Source organism: Ictidomys tridecemlineatus, chromosome 5 (genome assembly GCF_052094955.1).
Source record: "Ictidomys tridecemlineatus isolate mIctTri1 chromosome 5, mIctTri1.hap1, whole genome shotgun sequence".
Taxonomy (NCBI): Eukaryota; Metazoa; Chordata; class Mammalia; order Rodentia; family Sciuridae; genus Ictidomys; species Ictidomys tridecemlineatus.
In genome coordinates, this window is record NC_135481.1 from 59,749,663 (window position 1) to 59,769,736 (window position 20,074).

The window sequence follows — 20,074 nt, forward strand, 5'->3', positions numbered from 1 at the left end:
GGCATTAGAATGACTAGAGAGAAGATATCAGCCCCTGCATCCAGATCGGCCACCCAAGGGTCAAGTTGCCAACTTCAAAACCCTTTCTGAGACACCTCCAACTGAGTCTCATCCTGAGTCCACCAGTATCTGAGAGGCTCTGAGACAGCCTGAAAGAACTTAGGAAGAGCGGAAGTTCTTCTTAAGCAGAGGGGCCAGGAAGAGGGCGTCTGACCATAGCAGAGAGCTGGGCACAGCCGGCAGTGGGCAGATGTTCAGGGAGCCACGCCAGGCTGCAGGCAGACACACCCCTGCCGTGCTGACTCAGGCATCCTGGGGAGACAGGGCCACGCCCAGGTTTGGGGGCAAGCTGACCTTCTTTCCAGGCTGGGCCCGCCCATTTCCAACAAACATAGGATTTGCATTCACTGCAAAATGTCTGAAAAAACTGCTCTTAAGGGAGAGGAGGGAAAGCCTGGGGAAGCTTGTTGGGGCAAGAAACACAGCTGCTGTCTCCACACCCACATGGCTTCCACCCAAGGGCGTCAGAGCTGAGGGGAGGCTGCCGCTGGGGGAGTTTCACAGGTTGCTAAGAGGGTGATGGAAGCTGGGGCCAGCTAGGCCCTGCAACGCTGCCCCACACCTTCACAAGGGCGGCTACTTTCCAAAAGAGACCATGGAAGGGAGACAAGGGACGCAGGAATTCTGACTCTGTATGTTCAGCCCTGACGGGATGCTCACTGCTCCTCTGCAGGGAGGCCCACTGTGCAGTCATCTTGGAAGGCCACTTGCAAGAGTGGCATCTGTGAGCTGCCCTTGGGTCAGTGTTCCTTGACAACTTCCTGAAGGTTGATTGTGAAGGGCACCCGGGCAGCTGCTCTTTGCAGTGGTCTTATGTCTCAGGGTTTCCCCTGCATTGCAGACCCGACTATCCCAGAAGCTTGGGGACAGTCAGGGTATGTTTGTCCCCAAACAATGAAGGAAATCCTCTCTTGTCCCAGCCCTTGGGAGCACTAATCCCTGTGAAGGATGTTACATTTTCACAGCACTGGAAGGTGAATTCCTAGAGCAGGTCCTTCTTTCCACCCCCAAGCCAGGAAAGAGGCAGTGTGTAGGACCATGTCCTGGGGGTTGGGGACCCTTTAGGCTAGGGGCACTCCCATTCTCTCCAACATCATGGAAATTGTCTCTTTCCCTCCCAGGCGAAAAGAACATGTCACTACCAATGCTACATTGGGGAGTCTGAGGCATCTGGAGCCTGGAAGTTGAGGGACACTCCAGCCCTATTCAGGGCCATGTACCCAGGTGAAGGGGGTTTGCATGGACAGAGGGTGTGGTGACCCTGGCCAGAGGCTCTCATGCACCAGGCCCAGGCAGGTCTGCCTGCTCACTGCTGCCACAGGCACAGAAAAGCTAGCAGGTCCCCTTCAGGGCTCTGTCCTTGGCAGCAGCAAAGGTCTGACCTGGTCTCTCTTCCCCAAACAGGAGAAAAGACAAATACCCTGGCCCTTTAGCTCTTCTTCCCGGTCCCGGCCTGGCACTGGCTGGTGCCTGATAAACGAACCAGGTAGCTTAGAGCTAAGAACGAGACCACAGGAACGTGGGAAAACTACCTCCCCAGCCCCTCCCTTGAATTACTACAATGCTGACATAAAGGAACATTCTGGACTTTCTGTAGTCCCACAGAGAGGCCTTTATAAGGGCAAGAGACTCAGGGTCATTACCTAAAACCAGGGGCAAGTTTCCAGCAGAATGGACTAGAACCCAGATGCCCTGATGTCTATGGTTAGTGTTGCTTCTGTGTGGCCTTGCACACGCTTACCTGTAGGAAGGGGTTGCTTTTATCCGGGACGTGCACTAACGTGGAGAGGCCAGAGGTGAGGGGAGCCAGCGTTACTGCAGTGATGGGATGGCAGCTCAGACACTGCGTGTACACATGTGTGCGCATGCACCCCCCCCCCCCCCCCGGGGAAGAGGTGGACTGGAGTGTGTGCCTGTCTGGACAGGGCAAGGGCGCCTGGGCCACTCCCAGCCGCCCCCCAGCAGGAAGCGACATGCACTAGTAAGGGGTTTTACATGAAGCAACACGTATCTACTCTAGAGGGCACCAATGCCACACTGCACACACGAGACCAGCAGGAGAGCCACTGGACCCCAGGCCTGTCCCAGAGAGGAAGCCAAACCTTCCTGGGATGGGCCAGAGGTTCTGTAAAGGGCAGGAATGGGGGAGGCTGGAGGAGTCAGCAGCTGGCTTTGTGAGGAGCCTTGCGAGGCTGGATTGGTGGTTCTCCATCCTCCTGTCTCTCTCATGCCAGAGACTGACAGACTGGGCGTTAGCCCTTCCCTCTGTGTTTTGTGGATCCTCATGAAAACTTAGATGCTCAGAAAGGAGAAGCAGCAGGAAATCGGTTTCCAGGAGGCCTCTGGCCTTGTGTTCATTTGATTCACCGTCTGGTTTCTTTCTGGAACCAGGCAAGGGCCAGTTTTCCCATCTGGCAGAGTGGCTGGCTCTCCAGGAAGGGTCTCAGATGTGGGCTCACTCATCTTCCCCCAAAGAGACACTCAGGTCCAAGCAAGTTTTATTCCCCCCAACCCAGTGACATTCAGGTGCTGGATGGAGAAGGCTCTGATGCACATGTAATTACATTTGCACAAACATATATGACACAGACAATGGTGGAATTGCTCAGGTGGTCACGAAGGAGCCCGCACACCAGGACACCATGGCATGCAGACACACAGGGATGCAGGGCAGAAGCGCAGGTGGGAGCAGGAGGCAGGGACAGTCCCAGCCTGTGTCCACAGTCCACTTCAGCCCCCAGAGTTTTCTCTCCCTCCGATGGGGGCTGGTGCTAGAAAAAGGGGCTGGAACATGGTTGGCCATAGAGATGTTGGGCACTTCACATGGTCGGCCATAGAGATGTTGGGCACTTCAGAGGGGACTCCCCAGAGAGGCCCTCCAGCAGAGCCCAGCAGTGCCCTCTGCTGGGCATGATGGGCTGGTACAGCTTAGAAGGGAGGCAGAGGGAGATGTGTGTGTTTGTGTGTGTTAGTGAGAGAGACTGGGGGAGGCAGGGTACTCAGATCCAAGCCTAACAGAGATTCTGCATAGGGAGGAATTACTATATGCATTTTTCTTTTCTTTTTTTCTTCTCCCCACCTCCTTCTAGGTCCTTGTGCTTGTTCGACAAGTTGTATGTGTATTCTTCTGGGGTGGTTCATGTGCCAGGAATTTTCACCAAGAATACTAATCTTTCTTAGTCCCCACTCAGAAGTCAGGCAAGCTCACCTGGGCACTTGAAGGATCTGTTGCTCCCTTGACCCCCAGAGCCACATGCCATGAGAGCTCCACACAGTAGAAAAGCCATGCAAGTTTCATGCTGATTGTTGCTCTCTTCTCAGCCCATTGCTCCCCAAAGTGGCCCTGTTGGGCCCTTCCAGCCCCTCCCCCAGCCAGGCCTCCATCACACCCTCCTTTTCTACAAATTTTGGGGCCAGTCCTCCTAATACCCAAAGCCCTGGGATTCTCCCCCACTCCTGTAGGACCCTTCTAGTCTGTCTGCCTCAGAACCAGCTCCACATCCAAACTCACTGGTCCAGGTCAGTAGAAAGAGGGAGAGAGCTCTGCATGAGAGGGAGGAATTTGCTGGAAGGGTGGGTCTCCCCACTTCATTGCCCAAATGCCTGCGGGGGTGGTGGGCAGGCAGAACGGGATGTCTACTGGTTCATGTCTCAGGTGTGTGTGTGTGTGTGTGTGTGTGTGTGTGTGTGTGTTTGTTGTATGGAGTCAGGAGAATGGGAAAAAGGAAAGTGTACAAAATGAATCCTCCCTGTATAAAGTGCTTCTCCAGATGTAAATAGTGATAAGTTTATGTAATAAAATTTATTATATTAGATAAAACCAAATTAATAGAGTCATGTCAGTGGCTGGCTGTCAGTTTCCTCTGGGTTGGGAGGAGGAGGGGAATTACTCTAAGAATTAGAAAACCTAAGTGTAAAAGTAGACTTGACGGGAATGAGGCTTCTGGGGACACAGGGGCAGGAGGAGGGCCTGGGGAGCAGGGTGGCACATGCCCCATTCTCGCCCGCTGCCCTGGAGGAGCCTATTTGCGGCGGTAGGGAGGAAGAAGATGATACTCTGACAGCAACGACTCCAAGGAACTAGACAAATGGGACATGAAACTGACCGGGGATGTTCTCTCAGTCGCCGCAGGGTGGGGAACTCGGGGAGCCTCCCCTGCTGTCTCGCCTTCCTCCTCTTGAGGCCTATGGAAGACACAGCTTCTCTTTAATGACAGGTGCCTCACTGAGGCCGGCGCCTCCCTCCGAGGCCTGGCTTCAGTCCGCTCTGCGCACATGTGGCATGTGTGCCACTCATCATCCCACCAGACTCCCATCAGCCCCAGGTGCTCAGAAAGGAGCCGCCCAGAGGCTCGATAGATGGGAAAAGTGAAGCACATGCTTCAGAAATGGACAAGTTCCAGGTTAGACAGCCCTGGGGGCGATGTTGGGGGGCTGGCTCCCTGAGGGAAAGCCCTATCTCAGCGGCAGCCACTGCTGGCCTCCCCTTCCTTCCTGTGCAGGGCCTTGGGTCACCTGTGACCAGGGCAGCAGAACATTGTGGCTTCAAGCTCCATGCACTCTGGGTTTCACTGACAAGGTGCCCAGGATCGTGGGGTCAAGCGTGTCTGGTTCAGATGCCCAGCTGCCATCAAAAGCTCCTCCTCCTCCTTCCCACCCACCCCCTCACAGAGCGCTGCTCCTCAGACACACAGCCACCACTCACCCGGGCTCCTCTGCAGGTATCTCTGGAGTCTGGCGTTCTTTAAGCTCAAGCTGGGGAAGGAAAGTGGGGAGGTCAGAGTAGCACAGGCAGAGCTGGGTTCTCAGGTGACCCCTCTCTAGTCAGGGCCCTGCGCCCCAGCACACCCTGGGGTTTGCTCCTCTCCCTCCCAGACGCCCCTTTTCATCTCTGGCATTCAAAGGTGAGTACGGTCTGCTGCCCGGCTTTCCTCTCCACCTGCCCACACTCTTACACCTGACACCTGGCCAGAGTTCTGGGACACCCCCCCCCCCGCCCACAAGGCAAGGCTGCTGCCCTCCCCAGCCTTCCAGCCTGTCCCAGCTCACCGTGGTGGGCTTCTCCAGAGCAGCAAAGCGCTCTGCCCAGGTGGCTGTGGACTTCTCAAAAGCCTCATGCCTCTTGATCAGCTTCTCTACGCTGTCCACAGTGTGGCCAAAGTCCCGGCTGGCCAGGTAGGGCTCCTGGGCAATGAGCCATGCTTCGGCCACAGAGGCATCCCTCGAGAACTGGCACACCTCCAGCACTGCCACGAGAACAAGCCAAAGACCCACCCGCAAGGCCGGGGGCCTGTTAGCATTCAACAGTCCATTCCTGCAGGGACCTAGGTGGCCAGTGGCCAGGTTCAAGGGCCACAGGGGTACCTAAACTGCATGAATACCTTGCTCAGTTCTGAATCCTGCCCAAGGCCACTCCATGCTCACTCTGGAGTCCTACCCCATCTCCATCAACAAATATATATATACCGGGGATTGAACTCAGGGGCACTCAACCATTGAGCTACATCCCCTATTTTGTATTTTATTTAGAGATAGGGTCTCACTGAGTTGCTTAGAGCCTTGCTAAGTTGCTAAGGCTGGCTTTGATCTTGTGATCCTCCTGCCTCAGCCTCCTGAGCTGCTGGGATTACAGGGGTGCACCACCACACCCAGCCTAATAGCCATATTTTTAAAACACATTAATTGAAACAAACTGTTTTGGAAGCCAAATGCAGCTTAGATGCCTCTCTTTGAGGAACAGTCTTCTGCCCTAATTCTCTTGCTGGCCTTTGTCTCCCATCATTGTGGATGAAGAGCCACACCAACCGGACCAGGCCTTTTTGGCTCACAGCTCCTACCCGAGAGGTGAGAGTTTCTGCACCTTTCCTCAGCCTCCAGCCACTGGAGGAGGAGTCCCTGACTGATGCTCCTTAGAGCAAATACCCAGCGCACAGGAGAGCGCCGCCCTGCACCTCCCCATCCTCAGCTCAGCAAAGAAAGCAGCCCAGCACGGAGTAGACTGGGAGTAGGGCACCTGGTTGCTGGAGGGAGGCTTCCAGAGCAAGTCTGCTTGATTTTCTGCCTGGTCCCCTGTCACCAGAAGCCTGAAGCCACCCTATTACAGCATCACCCTCCCTTCCTCTGCTCCAGTAGGGGTGAGGCCCTGCCCCCAGGTCCCCAGGCCCTGCATTGCACTCACGCATGTGGAGCCGATCATCTCGGGTCACCCATTTATCATTCATCTCCTGCCTCCTGATCAATACCTGCTTCAGTTTTTCCTGGATCTGTAGAGAGGAAAGGAGAAAAGCATGGGCTTTGGTAACCCTTCCCTCTCTCTGAAGCAGCGCACAGATGGCTGCAGAGAATGCCAGGCTTGGTCACACAGGCCTGGCTTGAAGTCTTGGCCTTGCTACTTGTCAGCTGTGCCGTCTTGGGCAAGTTACTTAACCTCACTGAGATACCTAAATATGCCTCGCCTATGAGATGGGGTCATCCACTTCTAAGCATGCGCACCTATGGGTGATGGGTAGATGATGAGCCTGCTCTCCTCTGGTGAGAGGCCAACTCCTTAAGTTGAAGAATAGGCCGGGTGTGGCTCTGATTCCTGACCCACAGGCAGACCTGATGCTCCATAAGTGAAAGATAAGTTCCTCAGAAGTTCCCCCACTGCCCTACCAAGAAGCTGCCTGGCCAGTAATATGGGGACAAGGTCACGAAGGGGCTCACCTCCTCTGAAGCCTGGTGTTGCCGCTGTAGCAGGGACTCCCCGAGCTCCACACAGGTGCTGAAGTTCTTGGCCCGGGTGTTGATCTCTGACTTGATGCCCTGGTGATACTTCAAGAGTAGTTCCACGGAGGACACATCCCTGGGGGCAGGACAGGGCCAGGGAGGCAGTTGGGGAAGAAGGAAACTCTGGGTCACTCTGGCAGTGGGGGGGCTGCCTCTCACTTGCTTCAGGGAGTCTGGCCAGCTCCCTCCTGTCTCTCTGCTCAGCCAACAAGTCCAGCCCCACCAGGAACACTGATGTCCTAATGCCTTCCCGTGGCTGGTGGCCAGGGCACGGGTCCCCAGAAGCAGCCAGGGGATACTATTCAACAATAGAAAGGAATGAGGTGTGGCTCAGTGGTAGAGCACTTGCCTAGCATGTGTGAGGCCCTGGGTTGGATCCTCAGCACCACAGAAAAAGAAATAAAATAAAGGTATTGTATTCATCATCACATTTTTTTTTAAAAAAGGAATGAGGTACTGCTTCATGGTACAACAAGAATGAATCTTGTAAACAGACTAAGTGAAAGAAGCCATTCACAAAAGACAATATATTATGTGATTCCATTTCTATGAAAAATGTTCAGAATGGGCAAATCTAAGGAGATAGAAAGGGGTGGCTGCCAGGGATCTGGGGCAAGAGGCAAAGTGAGTGGCTACTAATGGGGATGAGCTTATTTGGTGATGGGGGGTGATGAAAATCTCCTAAATCTGGATTATAGTTGATAGTTGTGTAACTAGGAATATATAGCTGAGCGCAGTGACGCACACCTAAAATCCCAGCAGCTCAGGAAGCTGAGGCAGGAAGATCTCGAGTTCAAAGCCAGTCTCAGCAGCTTAGGGAAGCCCTAAGCAATTTAGCAACATCCTATCTCTAAATAAAATATATTTTAAAAAGGGCTGGAGATGTGGCTCAATGGTTAAGCACCCCTGGGTTCAATCCCTGGTTATAAAAACAAAACAAAACAAAACAAAACTAGGAATAGATAAATACCACTGAATGGAACACTTTAAATGGATGAAGTATAATGTGTGAATTATATCTCAATAAAAATGTTAAAGATAACAGTATGGCCACTGAGGTGGGTGCCTTGCAGGCAGAGGGACAGAGAGTCGTCAATAATTACTAAATGGACACTAACTGGGCAGACATCAGCTGCCGGCTGGCGGAGAGCTCAGAGCTCACTGGTGCTCACTGCTCAGGAGCCTGACCCCACCTCTCAGGGATAATCAGCTCCATCCTGAGTTTTAGGAATGGCCCCATATGCTGGAACCTGGGGAAGGTCCCATGGACCTGTCTTGGACCTGTCCAGCTTTGGAAGTGCGAGTTGACAGTGGTCACTGTCCCTGCTGGACAGGCTGAATTTCTCCCTTTACTCTGAAATGGTCAGTGCTCCCAAAACCTGAGCCACTGAGGAATTCATCTCAGGTGCCCCTTAGGAGAGGAGGAGCCCTGGGCAGCACCCTTGTCTGCCAGCCTCACTTATCATGGAGGATGCCCCCTTACCTGGGCCTCTCCTGGGTATCGATCTGCCGGATGATACCCTCCATCCAGGAAAGCAGATCCCGGACCATGCTGAAGAAGCGGAACTTGTCTGCCGTGTCCACGAGTTGAGTCCGGCGCCCAGCACAGGCATCGAGCAATGCCTGCCAAGCGGCAGACACCTCCTGTTCCTTGCCCTGGATGGCGTCTGCCTTCTCCCCGGCGTATGCCGTCTGCAGGCGGGTAGCCACATCCTGGAACTGCTGTACCTGTGGTCAGACAAAACCAGACATTGTTCCCTGAACAGAGGCATCTCAGGCCTGGCACTGGAAGGACATCTGTCTCTTGTCTCCTCCCCAGAGCACCATAGGAAGGCTCCATCCTCTGCCCAGCAGATGCTATAGAAGGATCCCTGCTTGGGCGCCTCTGTCTATCCAAGGAATTTGATGAGTATTTGGGAGTTACAGCAACTCAATACCCTTTGATCTCCTTAGAGGTACTATAATGAGAGCAAGTGTGAACCAGGCACCATTCTAGACAGTTTATGTTAACTTTGCATCCTTGCAACAATCCCATGGAAAGGGAATTTCATTATCTCTGCTTTTGAGATGAGGAAACTAAGGCATAGCGAGGCCAAGTAAATGGCCCCAGGTCCCTCATACTACCTGGTCAAAGGGACAGCTGGGTTAGAGCTGTGCTCCTGGGCCCCTGTTCTTAACCACCGCCACATCTTCAGGAAGGAGCTGCATCAGATTCTCAGGGACAACAAATCCTCATTCCTGAGACCTCAGTGGGGCTACACCTGTCTCAGGGATTCTGGTACCACCAAGCACAATGGCTGCACACCAGGTCCCACCTTCTCTGTCAGATAAATCTCTGAAAGGTCTACTTCCAAGTGAACCAGGGGCCCAGCCCGACCTACCTTGGTGTCATCCCTGAACCCCACTGGGCTGGCCTGGGACTGCATAGCCAGTGGAGGCCTGGGGGACCTTTGGCAGCTGGGGCCTCTCACCTTTGTCTTGTTCTATCACACCAAGCTCTGGGGAAACCCTAGGGATCTGCAGAGGTGCCTCAGCAAATATCCCAGTGATTAAGAGTGTTGAGAAAGCAGATCTTGGGAATGCCCCAGCTCCCACGGGAAAGACTGGTCTGCCTGAGGACTATGTATGTGGGCCCATGGCCAGAGCACCAAAGCCTCAGCCCAGGCTCCACTGGGTATCTGCACGTTCCCAGGTCACTAACTGACTCTCTGCACCTTGCTTTCCTCTTCTACAAAATGCAGACAGTGTTAGTACCTCAGAGGGGGGCTATGAGGATCCAGTGCTGCATATATCGCTTAGAACAGTGCTAGAAGAGCACTATGCATTAGCTAATAATATTGCATAAGGTATTTTATGCATTGGTTTTTTTTGTGAGCATTCAGTTTAAAGTACTTCTGAAGTTAAAGAGCATCTGAAAGCCACAACTCCCTGTTCTGAGCTGTTAGTTCTCTAAGGAAGAGAAATCGCCAGGTGCCCATTCGAGAAGGTTCCCCTCCAGGAGCCAGGTGGGTGATGGCACTTGTGGGCACCTGCACTCCCAGCAAGTGGAGCTCCCGCTCGAAGGCCGTGTGCACCCGGTGGAAGGACTCGGCAGTGCTGGCGTCCAACCCCACGTCCTCAGGCAGCTCGCGGTGCTTCTCGTCGATGAGGCCCAGGATCTCCACCCCAGTGTAGAAGTAGCGGTGCAGGTCATAGGAGGCCGCCAGCAGCTGCATGCGGGTATCGATGAGCTCCAGCAGGTCTGCCCACATGTCATTCAGCCCGTCCTTCCACTCAGCGATGGTGGCCGCCTCGCTGTGGCCTGCATCGATGAGTCGCTCAATGATGGCATTCACATTGTCCACCCGCTCCTGCCCGATGGCCCCAGTCTCCCGGGCAAAGTCTCGGAATTTGTCCCGAAGCATCTAAACATGGGGTAGACAGAAATGGGGTTAGTGGGGCTCAGGGGCAGGTGGGTGTCATCATGCTCTCAGCTGCAGATGTTGCTAGGTGGCCACTGTGACCATCTGACCCTGACTCTCCGTCTTTCCCCAGGGCGGCCTGAGCCCGCTGGCCACACCTCACCCTGGTGTGACCGAATCCCTTGGCGATGCCCTGCAGTGGTAGGAGCACCGTGAGGGTCTGGGACCATGGCTGGCTGTGTCTACTGCAGAGAAGGCAGGAGCTGTGGTACTCACAGTCACGTGGTCAAAGTCTTGCCCCATTTCTTGGGACGAGGCCACCATCTCCTTTTCTGTAATCCACTGTTCCAGGTCGTCAGCCTCCCTCTTCAGCTGGAACAGATGGTACATGTTCTCCAGCTTCCGCCTGCGTTCCTCTGCCATGTCCTTCAGCCCCGCATACTGCTTGTCCACTTGCCCCTGAAGTCTGATGATCTGTTCCCTGGAATTCAATCCAAGAAATCCCTTTAAAGATGGCCAGCAAGAACCCAGAGCAGCTGACTCAGAGGAGCTGACCTACGCCTCCCTAGATCCCTAGCATGGACTTCACTGGGGAGTGAAGCTTAAGGGAAGTGATAGTGGTTTTTCTTGGGGAAGAGTTGGTGAGAGAAGGAATGACCCCTTTGGCCACAGTGCCCCAGGGGAGGGCAGGACTCTGTCATGGAGTTCTGTCCTGGTGTGACACTTGCTGCCGTAGCCCTCCCTCTGGGAAGCCCTCAGGTACACAGGAGGCCGATGGGACAGTGCTGAGAGGGCTCCGGCAGCAGTTCCCCTGCCTAGCTCTTCAGGGGCTGGGTCCTTGGGGTTCTCTGGGAGCTGTGTGGCTGCGAGGATACAGTGGAGGATGCCCTAAAGGCAGCAGAGGACAGGGCTATAACTAGGGCAAGCATGAGGAGTCTGGTCAGTGGGTTTTAATTTATGCAGAATCCCCGCAACTCAACAGTTCAGACGGGTGTAATTTTCTACTTTTGCTTTGACATAGGATTCTGCTGAGGATTTTATGAGGTCCAGAAGTACCTTCTGAACCATAAAAAGAAAAGCAAAATTAGTCTTCAGGGTCCCATAGCAGATTCTAATTCTTCAAAAGACTGCAGCTTTAAGTTCAACCAACGCATCGTTTTGCTATTCCATTCTCTGATTTTTTTTTTTTTTATTGCAAACCAGGCCTTAGGTGGCCCACGTTGAAGTCCCTCCCACAAGACCAAAGCATAAAATGGGACTGGGCCAACCCACAGTCCAGAAACTTCTATATTTGGGAACACTGTTTTGATTTTCCTTTCTTGGACCTGGAGGGATTTTGGCTGGTGGGGCTCCTGGCCTGATGCCCATGACCTGCAGAGTCACTTCAGGAGACACACGCACCCCTCGGGGTGTCCCGCGGACAGCAGGCTCTGGGCACGGCCGGCCAGCTGCTTCATGTTCCTCCCATACTCCTCCACGGTGCGCTGCTGCCTCAAGTGCCGCTTGAGCATCACGATGGCACCCTCTTCATCCTAGGAGGCAGCAGAGGTGGGCGCCACAGAGTTTGGAGGTGCCCAGTGAGGAGAGAGCCCTGTGCCTGACCCTCCTGCCCACCTTCTGCCTTTCTGGCTCACCTGCTCTCGCCTGCTCCGTGCCCTTCCTCACAGGCCCACTGCCAAGCTGCTGACCCCATCAAAACTTCCTAACTCAACCCAGCTTTGAGAGACCCTTCCCTTCGCCCAGCCCTCTCCACAGGCAGGGAGATTGCCTGGGTCCCCTGTACACTGCCTCTCCACTCTTTCCACCCGGCTCACTGCCCGCTCCAGCACTCCTGTCCATCTGGGCACCCCAGCTGGCAGCCCCTGGCCCAGAAGACCTTGGGGGGCTCATCAGAGAAGACGTAGAGCTCCTGCTCGCTGATCCAGGCCTCGGCCTCCCCAGCGTCCAGGTAGTACTGCTGCGCCTCGTGGGCATCCCGCAGGCGCTGCAGCCGCCCAGCCGCCGCCTCCCGCAGCGCTGCCCACGAGTCTTGCAGGTGCCCCAGGTGTTCTTCGATGTCCTGGAGGTCCATCTCCGCCGTCTCCACGAGCTGCCGTCCCCGCTGCAGCACGTCCTCCACCCGTGGCGCGTGGCCCAGGATCTCGTTCTGCAGTGTCTGTGACCATAAGGAAGGGGTCAGGGGCAGAGTCCTCCCACCAGGCATGGGAGCCCATTTCTGCAGGACCAGGGCACTGTGGGTCTCTCTCTGCCACCTGCTAAAGCAGAGCAGGTGATGATAATTAAAGCTGCCCGTGACCACCTGCCAGCAGGACACCAAACACACCTGTGCCTCCTCCTTCGACCCTCATAGCTTTCTGAGAGTAGCATTTGGAAACTGGCACATGGCAATGAAGGAACTTGCTGGCAGCTAGTGGCAGAGCCAGGAGGGAACAGAGCCCCACCCAATTCCAAAGCCTGGGCTCTCGACTGCTCCATACCCCGCCTCTGCTCAACAGAGCTTGATCTCTTAGGTGTACACACTGGAGGGAAGGAAAGCAATCTTGGAATGGCCACCTGACATCCTCTTTTAGCAGCTTTTGCTCCAGATACAAGAACAGTTGGTGGCTGTCCCTGTGTAGAGTTTGGGGTTTGGTTTTGTTTTTCCCTATTTTTATTTATCAAACCTTTGTGAAAAAAGTGTATTATTTCCTTTCTGAGCCTTTGGTTACCAAAATGGCCTTTTCCTCTGCCTCTGATGACTGGGTCACCTTTGCCTTCAGGAGGCCCCGACACACGTACAGGATCCTTTCCGGGTCCTTGAAGTCACACTAGCTGCTTCTCATATGATTCTTGGCCTCTTTGCACCTTGTTTCTTCTCTCTGTTTTAAAGGCCATCTCCCCATGCCTTTAAATTCCATCTAGAAGGCAGAGGCGAGAGTCCACAGAGGTAGGACGGTGACTGCCAGCACTTTAAATATTTATGAAACTGGGCTCAGTGATGCACACCTGTAATCCCAGTAGCCTGGGAGGCTGAGTCAGGAGAATTGCAAGTTTAAGACCAGTCTTTGTAACTTAGTGATACTCTGTCTCAAAATAAATTTTTTTTTAAAGTGTGGGGGTTGCTGAGGATATAGCTCAGTGGTAAAGCACCCCTGGGTTCAATTACCAGTACAAAAAAAAAAAAAAAAGAAACAAACAAAGAAAAAGAAAAATGTTAAACTATGGGGTTTTGGGTTGTGGGCTCAGTGGTCAAGCACTTACCTAGCACGTGTGAGGCCCTGGGTTCAATCCTCAGCACCATTTCCCCATTTTTATTTGTCAATATTATTTTTATTTATCAATATAAAAAATAAAGTTATCATGTCCATCCATAACTGAAAATATATTTAAAAAAGAAAAAATGCAAAAAAAAGAAGAAAAGAAAAATGCTAGAATAGTAAGATCCACAAGGTACCTAACCTGGTGAAATAAGTTTTTGTACTTTATATTCAAAATCTTAATTCTTGAGGATTTTCTGTGGGCTAGCAATTGTATACAAATAGCCAGTGTTGCCAACTCTAGTCGGCCTCTTTTCTTTCTCTGAGATCTTATGACCTCTGCCTGGTGCCTTAAAAAGGTATTTCTATCTCTTATTAAGCAATTGCCCTCTATTCTTTCTGGGGTATGTATCTATGATGTCTTTCTCCCTGTTTTCATTCATTCCACAATTTATTAAGGTATCATGTACATACCAGACCCTGTTCTAGGGACTAGGGACTAAATGGAGAGAAGAAGAAGACCTGTGCCCTCTTAAAGTTCCTAGTCTCACAGAGGAAACAGATGTGAGCATGGAAATTAACAGAGTCTGGGCCGTCTTCCCTTGGTGCTATGGGGAAAATACACAGTGGAATGAAGAAGGGCTTCCAGGCTGTGGTGGTGGCTCCTTTGGCTAGGAGAGTCAGGAAGAGCCTTTCTGAGGAGAAGACCTTGGAGGGAGCCATGAACAGTGAGAGGGAGGCAACCAAAGGTTTGGGGTGAGTGTTCCCAGCACAAGATATGAGTCCATGCAAAGGCCCTGGGGTGAAAGGAGCCTGGACTGTGTGATGCTACAAGGGCTGGAAGAGAAGAGCTAGTGAAGGGGGCTGAATGGGACAAGTGATGTGATTTAGAGGTAAGCAGAAACTAGACCAGGCAAGGCGACGGCTCTTAACCCTGGCAGCACACTGAATACTCCAGGAAAACAGGTGCAGCCGGGGCCCCACTCACAGAGATACTAATCAATGAATCTGAGGTGAGACCTGGCATTTGTATGTTTAAAAGTTCTCCAAGTGACTTTTAATGTGCAGCCACCTTGCAGGATGTGTTCTGGCTATAACGGACAGCTGCTTGAACAGTGGTTCTCAAAGTGGGGGCTCCAGCTCGCTGTATCTGGAGCCTAGCTAGAAATGCAAATCATTAGGCTCCCCCACCACCACCCAGTGAAGCCTAGCAACTGTGTTGAACAAGCCATGGAGGGTTTTCAGGGAGGAAGGGATACAAGGGCTTGTGCTTTAGCAGCCTAGACCCAAATAGTCTTTACTAGGGCAGCCACACTCTCTGAAGAGCTTCCTTCCCTTCTTGGTTAGGGCAACCCCATCTGTATTTGTCTTGCCCTTTTCCTGAAACAGCAGCTGCCGGCCAGGGGAGTGGAAACCTCTAGGTGCTAATACTTAAGGAGGCTCAACAGACTCAAAAGTCTTCGGTGCTGGAAAGACTAGAGCTGGCTCATTGCACAACTGAAGAAACTGAGGTCCCGAGGACACTTTCTCCCATCAGCCTTCCTCCTGTAACTGAAGGCTGTGGCATCAACTGAGCCTGAATCTCTACCATCCCCTAGCGCAAGTCCTTGCATGTGGCCACTGGAGCCTTGGTGATTAGATCATGTCAACAGGAAACAAAGGTTCCCGGGGAAGGAGAAACCTCTCTGAATATAGTTCATGCCTTTGCACAGTTGCTGGGCTCCAGTGGTCTGGGAGCAGATGGCAGCTGCAGTTATTTGGGAGGATGGGAGTGCTTGCCGTGCTGTGACCTTCCTTCCCCAAGGAGTTGCAGTACTGACGTGACACTCTGGGACACATTGCTCTTTTCTGGGGTCTAAGTTCCTGGGCTCTCCTTGTTGATCCAGAGAGCTGACCAGGCAGGAAAAGGGACTCTCTGCCCAAGAGAAGGGACTGAGGCCAGCTCCTGATCAGACATGAAGCCACTGTCACCCCCACCCAGCTGGCTTCCTTGAAGATTCAGGCTTCCTCTGCTGCTCTGACACAGAGGAAGTATTTGGCATCTGCTATGTCCAGGATTGTGACCAGGGCCCAGCCTGGCCTAAGAGAGCTGAACAGCGGTTGGATGCTTGCTTCTAGGACTCTAAGTCCAAGTTCAGCAGACTAGAGAAGTGGGGCCTATGTACCTTGATGACAGCACACTTTCCAAGCTCAGCCCTCAAAGAGAACAAGACAGTGTTAGGGCAGAAAACCCAGGAGTTATCAGCTTCTCTTGGGGAAGCCACTGAATTCAGGACTGTGAAAACACATTAAATCCAGGCCAGGGGCTCCAGGGTCCTGCACCCACCTGAGCCTGATGGGGACTGAATGGCTCCAAATCCCCAAGTACCATGATTTCTCCTTCTTCTGGGATCCTCCCAGAGTTCTCTCTGCTCTTTTTGCAGTGAGACTTCAAATACAGTTTACGGATCCCCAAGTCCTTAACAGGAGCGATAATCTGCTATGGCTGACCTTCTGCAGATCAGGGTTGGGCTATACCCCAGCCAGGTAGGGGCAGGGAGAGGCAGGTGCACTGACCAGGTGAGACAGGGCTTACCTGGTTCTTCTTCATGAACAGCTGCACTGTTTGCAGGTTAGTGCCATAGTCGGCTGACTGGGCCAGTGGCAGCCTCTCCTCCACCCAAAGCTGCAGAGACAAAAGGCAGGGGGATAACTGATGACAAACACAGCCACTTTCTCCCAGGTAACCATCAAGGGCCCGAGAGTGCATTGTCGGCAGTCTCCCTGGTTCCTCCCAACTCCCATTAGGGTCCCCCACCCACTGTTTTATAGATGGGAATGTTCTGATATTTTGAAATGAAGTTCCACTTGTTCCTGGTCAGACTGTGAGCAAGCCATAGGCTGGATCTTGAACCCAAGGCTGTCTGAACCTAAATCCCAGGCTCATCACCATCAAAATCAGCCAGGGACTAATGAGTTACCATCCAAAAAGCACTGGCTTGGCTTGGCTTCCCAAATTAATGCAATCATCACAGCAACCCTATGAAATAAGTGGGTGAGATGACCAGTCATCTGCTGCCAAGAACTTCTGTGGGCAGTGGCCAGCTACTCCTGGTAGCAGCTGGCGGCTCAGCCCTGGGGGGGTGGAGAGGCTGCAGCCCACGCACCGTCTCATCCTCTAAGTCGCGGCTGATCTGCAGCTTGGCTTTGGATAATTCCAGCTGCTTCCTCCTCTTCCCCAGAGGTTCCAGGAGGTCCAGGAATCTCTTCTCGATGCTCAGGTCAGCGTCTCCTGCCTCTTCTCCCAGTGAGGGTGCCTGGCCAAACAGCTCCTGCAGCTCCTCCTTCCGCACATTCACCTGGTCCTCCACTCTCTGAGACACAATGGGATAGCACAGCACTGGCCTCAGCACCTGGGCAGTCCCTCCTGGCTCTCCACCCATCTATCCCCCGCCTATCCTGTTAGCCCCAGTTTGAGCTCAGCCTCCTCCATCCAAGAAGTCTCCCTGGCTGCCCTCACTCATCCTTCCTTCCTCTGAGTACCTGCCCCATATTTCTTATGCATCCTTTTATAGGACCCCTGCCCTACTGCCAAAGGGGTTAGGGGATGGATTATGAATCATAAGACATTTTTTCACATGATAAAAGCAAGTCCACCAGGAGGAACAAAGGCACTTGCTTTATGGTTTCAGGTTTTCTCCCCGAGATCTTTTGTAGTCTAACAGTTTGAGTCTACAGCCTGCTCACGTGCCTTCAACTTAGCCAACATCCGATTGACACTGGTCAGGTCCTTGCCCGGGTCATCCGACCGAAGCTGGTCCTCCATGGCGCTGATCCATTTGTTGAGGTCAGCGTGGGTCTGCAAGCGCAGGTCGGAGCTCCTGGCGGCTGAGAGTTGTAGGGTCTTCTCCTTGGTGGTGGCTTGTAGCTCATCCCAGAGCTGGTGCAGTGCGTCCAGCCTCTGGGACACCACGGCTTCAAATTGGGGCTTCTCCTCCTTCAGCTGCCTTCCTTCCTGTTGGGGAATGGAGATAGCTCAACCTCTGAGGCTTCGGTGGCCTCTGAGCAGTCCCATTCCAGGCTGTTACAAGGGGCTTTTGGAGGGGAGGTCAGTAAGGCAAAGAATCAGCACAGAACTTGATTTGGTAAGGTTCCACTGAAACGGATCTGAGCCCCTGGAATCATTGAGGGTAAACAATTCAGGGAGATCACTGTACGGGGGGCTGGAGATAGGGGTCAGCTGCTACTGAAAACACAAAAGATTCGTGATCTATCCAGGTTCAAGCAAACCAGAAACCTTCCTTGGGGTTCCAGAGGTTGACGTTAACCTTTGGTGATACCTTTAATTATTGAGGTTGCCTTATCTGTTTTTTTGCCTGTCTAAGAGTATTTTTATGGGGTGCATATCATGTGATAGGACTTAAGCCTAGAGGCATATACAGCCAACAGTAGTCAATGTTTATGGAGAATCTTTTATTTTTATTTTATTCCTGAATTGATTTATTTATTTTGGTCCTGGGAATTGAACCCAGAGGCATTTTACGACTGAGCTACATCCCCAACCCTTTTATTTTGATTACAGGACCTTGCTAAGTTGCTAATGTTGGCCTTGAACTTACAATCCTCCTGTCTCTGCCTCCTGAGTCACTGGGATTACAGGCATGCACCACTGCACCTGGTTTATCAAGTCTTACAATTGCCAAATACTGTCTTGAGTTCGTTATTTGTCCTTAAGTATTCAGCACTCAACTCCATTGCTTATGTGCTATTATTACCCTTATTTCAGAGATGAATCTGAGGCTCAGGGAGGCAAGGGAGCCAAATTATCTGGCTCCAGAGGCTGCGCCATTAACTGCTGCACAGCATGGCTTTGTGTGGACCCTAGGCCTGCTTCTTCCTGGACAGGAACAGCAGGCTGAGCACAGAGACATGATTCCCAGATCTAACCCCTGTTACTGGGCAAGCTCATTAGAGAGCAGTCCTCTATCCAGAGGATTATGAGGGCTATGAATGATTTCTTCCTGGTAATTTTGCCCATCCAAACAATGAGGGTTAATAGCTTCCTTGCATGACTCTGGTCATTTCATGTATTCCCCTGACCCTGTCAGGACAGTACTGGAGTCCTGGTAAGGATAATAAAAGGCAAACAGAAACATCTACTGTCCTAGCACGGATGTTGAAAGCTCCAACGGGGGTGTGTCTTCATTGCCCTGGACTGTCCCAAATCAGGGGATCCAGAAGAGGCACCGGTTATGACCAGACTTAATGAGACTTGCTGGGGCTGGGGTTGTGGCTCAATAGTAGAGCGCTTGCCTGGCATGTTTGAGGCACTGGGTTTGATCCTAAGCACCATGTAAAAATAAAATAAAATAAAAAAGATATTGTGTCCATCTACAACTAAAAATTTTTTTTTAAAAAAGACTTGCTGAATCGGGATCTCTGAAGATTGAATAACTATTTAGAAAAGGTTTTTTCACTGCCAAATTCTATACTGTCCAGTAAGCTTCAAGACAGTGTCTTTGTTGTAGGTGAAGCTCTATTCTCATGCGTATATCTGTTATGGTTGAGATATTCGGTGTCCCCCAAAAGCTCATGTGTGAGATAATGCAAGAAAGTTGAGAGGTGAAATGATAGGGTTATGAGAGTTTTAATCTAATCACTGCATCAATCCCCTGTAGGCAGGTAGGGTATGGCTGGAGGAGGTGGGTTCCTGGGGCTTGCCTTTAGGATCTATATTTTGTCCTTGTTGAGTGGAAACCTCTCTCTGCTTCTTGGTGGCCATGTCTTGACCTGATTTCCTCCACCCCACTTTTTGGCCATGAAGTCCTGCCTCATCTTGGGCCCAGAGCAATGGAGCTAGCCATCCACAGACTGAGACCTCTGAAGCCATGAGCCCCTCCTCTAAAATTGTTCTTGTTAGTTTTTTTTTTATTGTTTTTGTCCAAGCAACAAAAATGCTGACCAAAACAATATCTGAGCAGAGAGTTTCCCACCACCCACTCATTCTACTTACTGCATCAATGTTCTCAAGCCACCCTTGGTGGGACTCCAGCTCTGCTAGAAACGCCTGGTGCTTCAGCCATTTGTTGTGAAGATTGCGAGCTTCATCATAGGAGATATCCGGGGTAGTCAGCAATTTGTCATTGATCCAAAGAGTAAGCTGTGGGCAGAAAGAGTCTGATGGTCTGATGGCAGGTTGTCATTGCCAACTGCCAACATTCCCTGACTGTACATTTTTGTCCAGAAAGAGATCCAGGGGAGGAAGCATGAGCACCGAAGAGAACTAATCTCTTAACTCTGGATCCCTAGGCTATAATGTGACCATAGATATATTTTCCTTACTAGAGAGTATGCGATGTGAGACCAGGGATTATTTATTCTTCTCTCCCTATTTCCAGGATCTAGCACAGGGCCTGGTATATTATAGGAGCTCAGTAAGTTTTTACTGAATGGATAGATAAAATCCCTCCTTGGCAGTAGTTGAGAAATCATTAATAAACACAGAGAAAATGGTATGTGAGGGAGAGGCCAGGGACAGATCTTATAATTAAAAAGAAAGGAAGAACTGTAATGAGCATTCAATGCTTCCAAGATGTCCTGGCACCATACCAAGCTTGCCTTGTGCCAAGG

General features: G+C 52.0%; 1 protein-coding gene across 1 annotated transcript in view; it reads right to left on the reverse strand.

Moving 5' to 3' along the window:
• Positions 1–20,074, reverse strand: part of Sptb (spectrin beta, erythrocytic) — a 124,389-nt gene that overhangs the window by 13,125 nt on the left and 91,190 nt on the right. Inside the window, exons 19-32 of the mRNA XM_005322793.5 lie at positions 19,458–19,604; positions 17,196–17,459; positions 16,612–16,818; positions 16,041–16,130; positions 12,106–12,384; positions 11,631–11,761; positions 10,506–10,710; positions 9,858–10,232; positions 8,312–8,556; positions 6,766–6,904; positions 6,239–6,323; positions 5,110–5,306; positions 4,766–4,815; positions 4,167–4,245 (exon numbers count right to left, since the gene is read on the reverse strand). Coding sequence (XP_005322850.2) covers positions 4,167–4,245; positions 4,766–4,815; positions 5,110–5,306; positions 6,239–6,323; positions 6,766–6,904; positions 8,312–8,556; positions 9,858–10,232; positions 10,506–10,710; positions 11,631–11,761; positions 12,106–12,384; positions 16,041–16,130; positions 16,612–16,818; positions 17,196–17,459; positions 19,458–19,604 — 2,493 coding nt within the window. The remainder of the gene's footprint in view (positions 1–4,166; positions 4,246–4,765; positions 4,816–5,109; positions 5,307–6,238; positions 6,324–6,765; positions 6,905–8,311; positions 8,557–9,857; positions 10,233–10,505; positions 10,711–11,630; positions 11,762–12,105; positions 12,385–16,040; positions 16,131–16,611; positions 16,819–17,195; positions 17,460–19,457; positions 19,605–20,074) is intronic.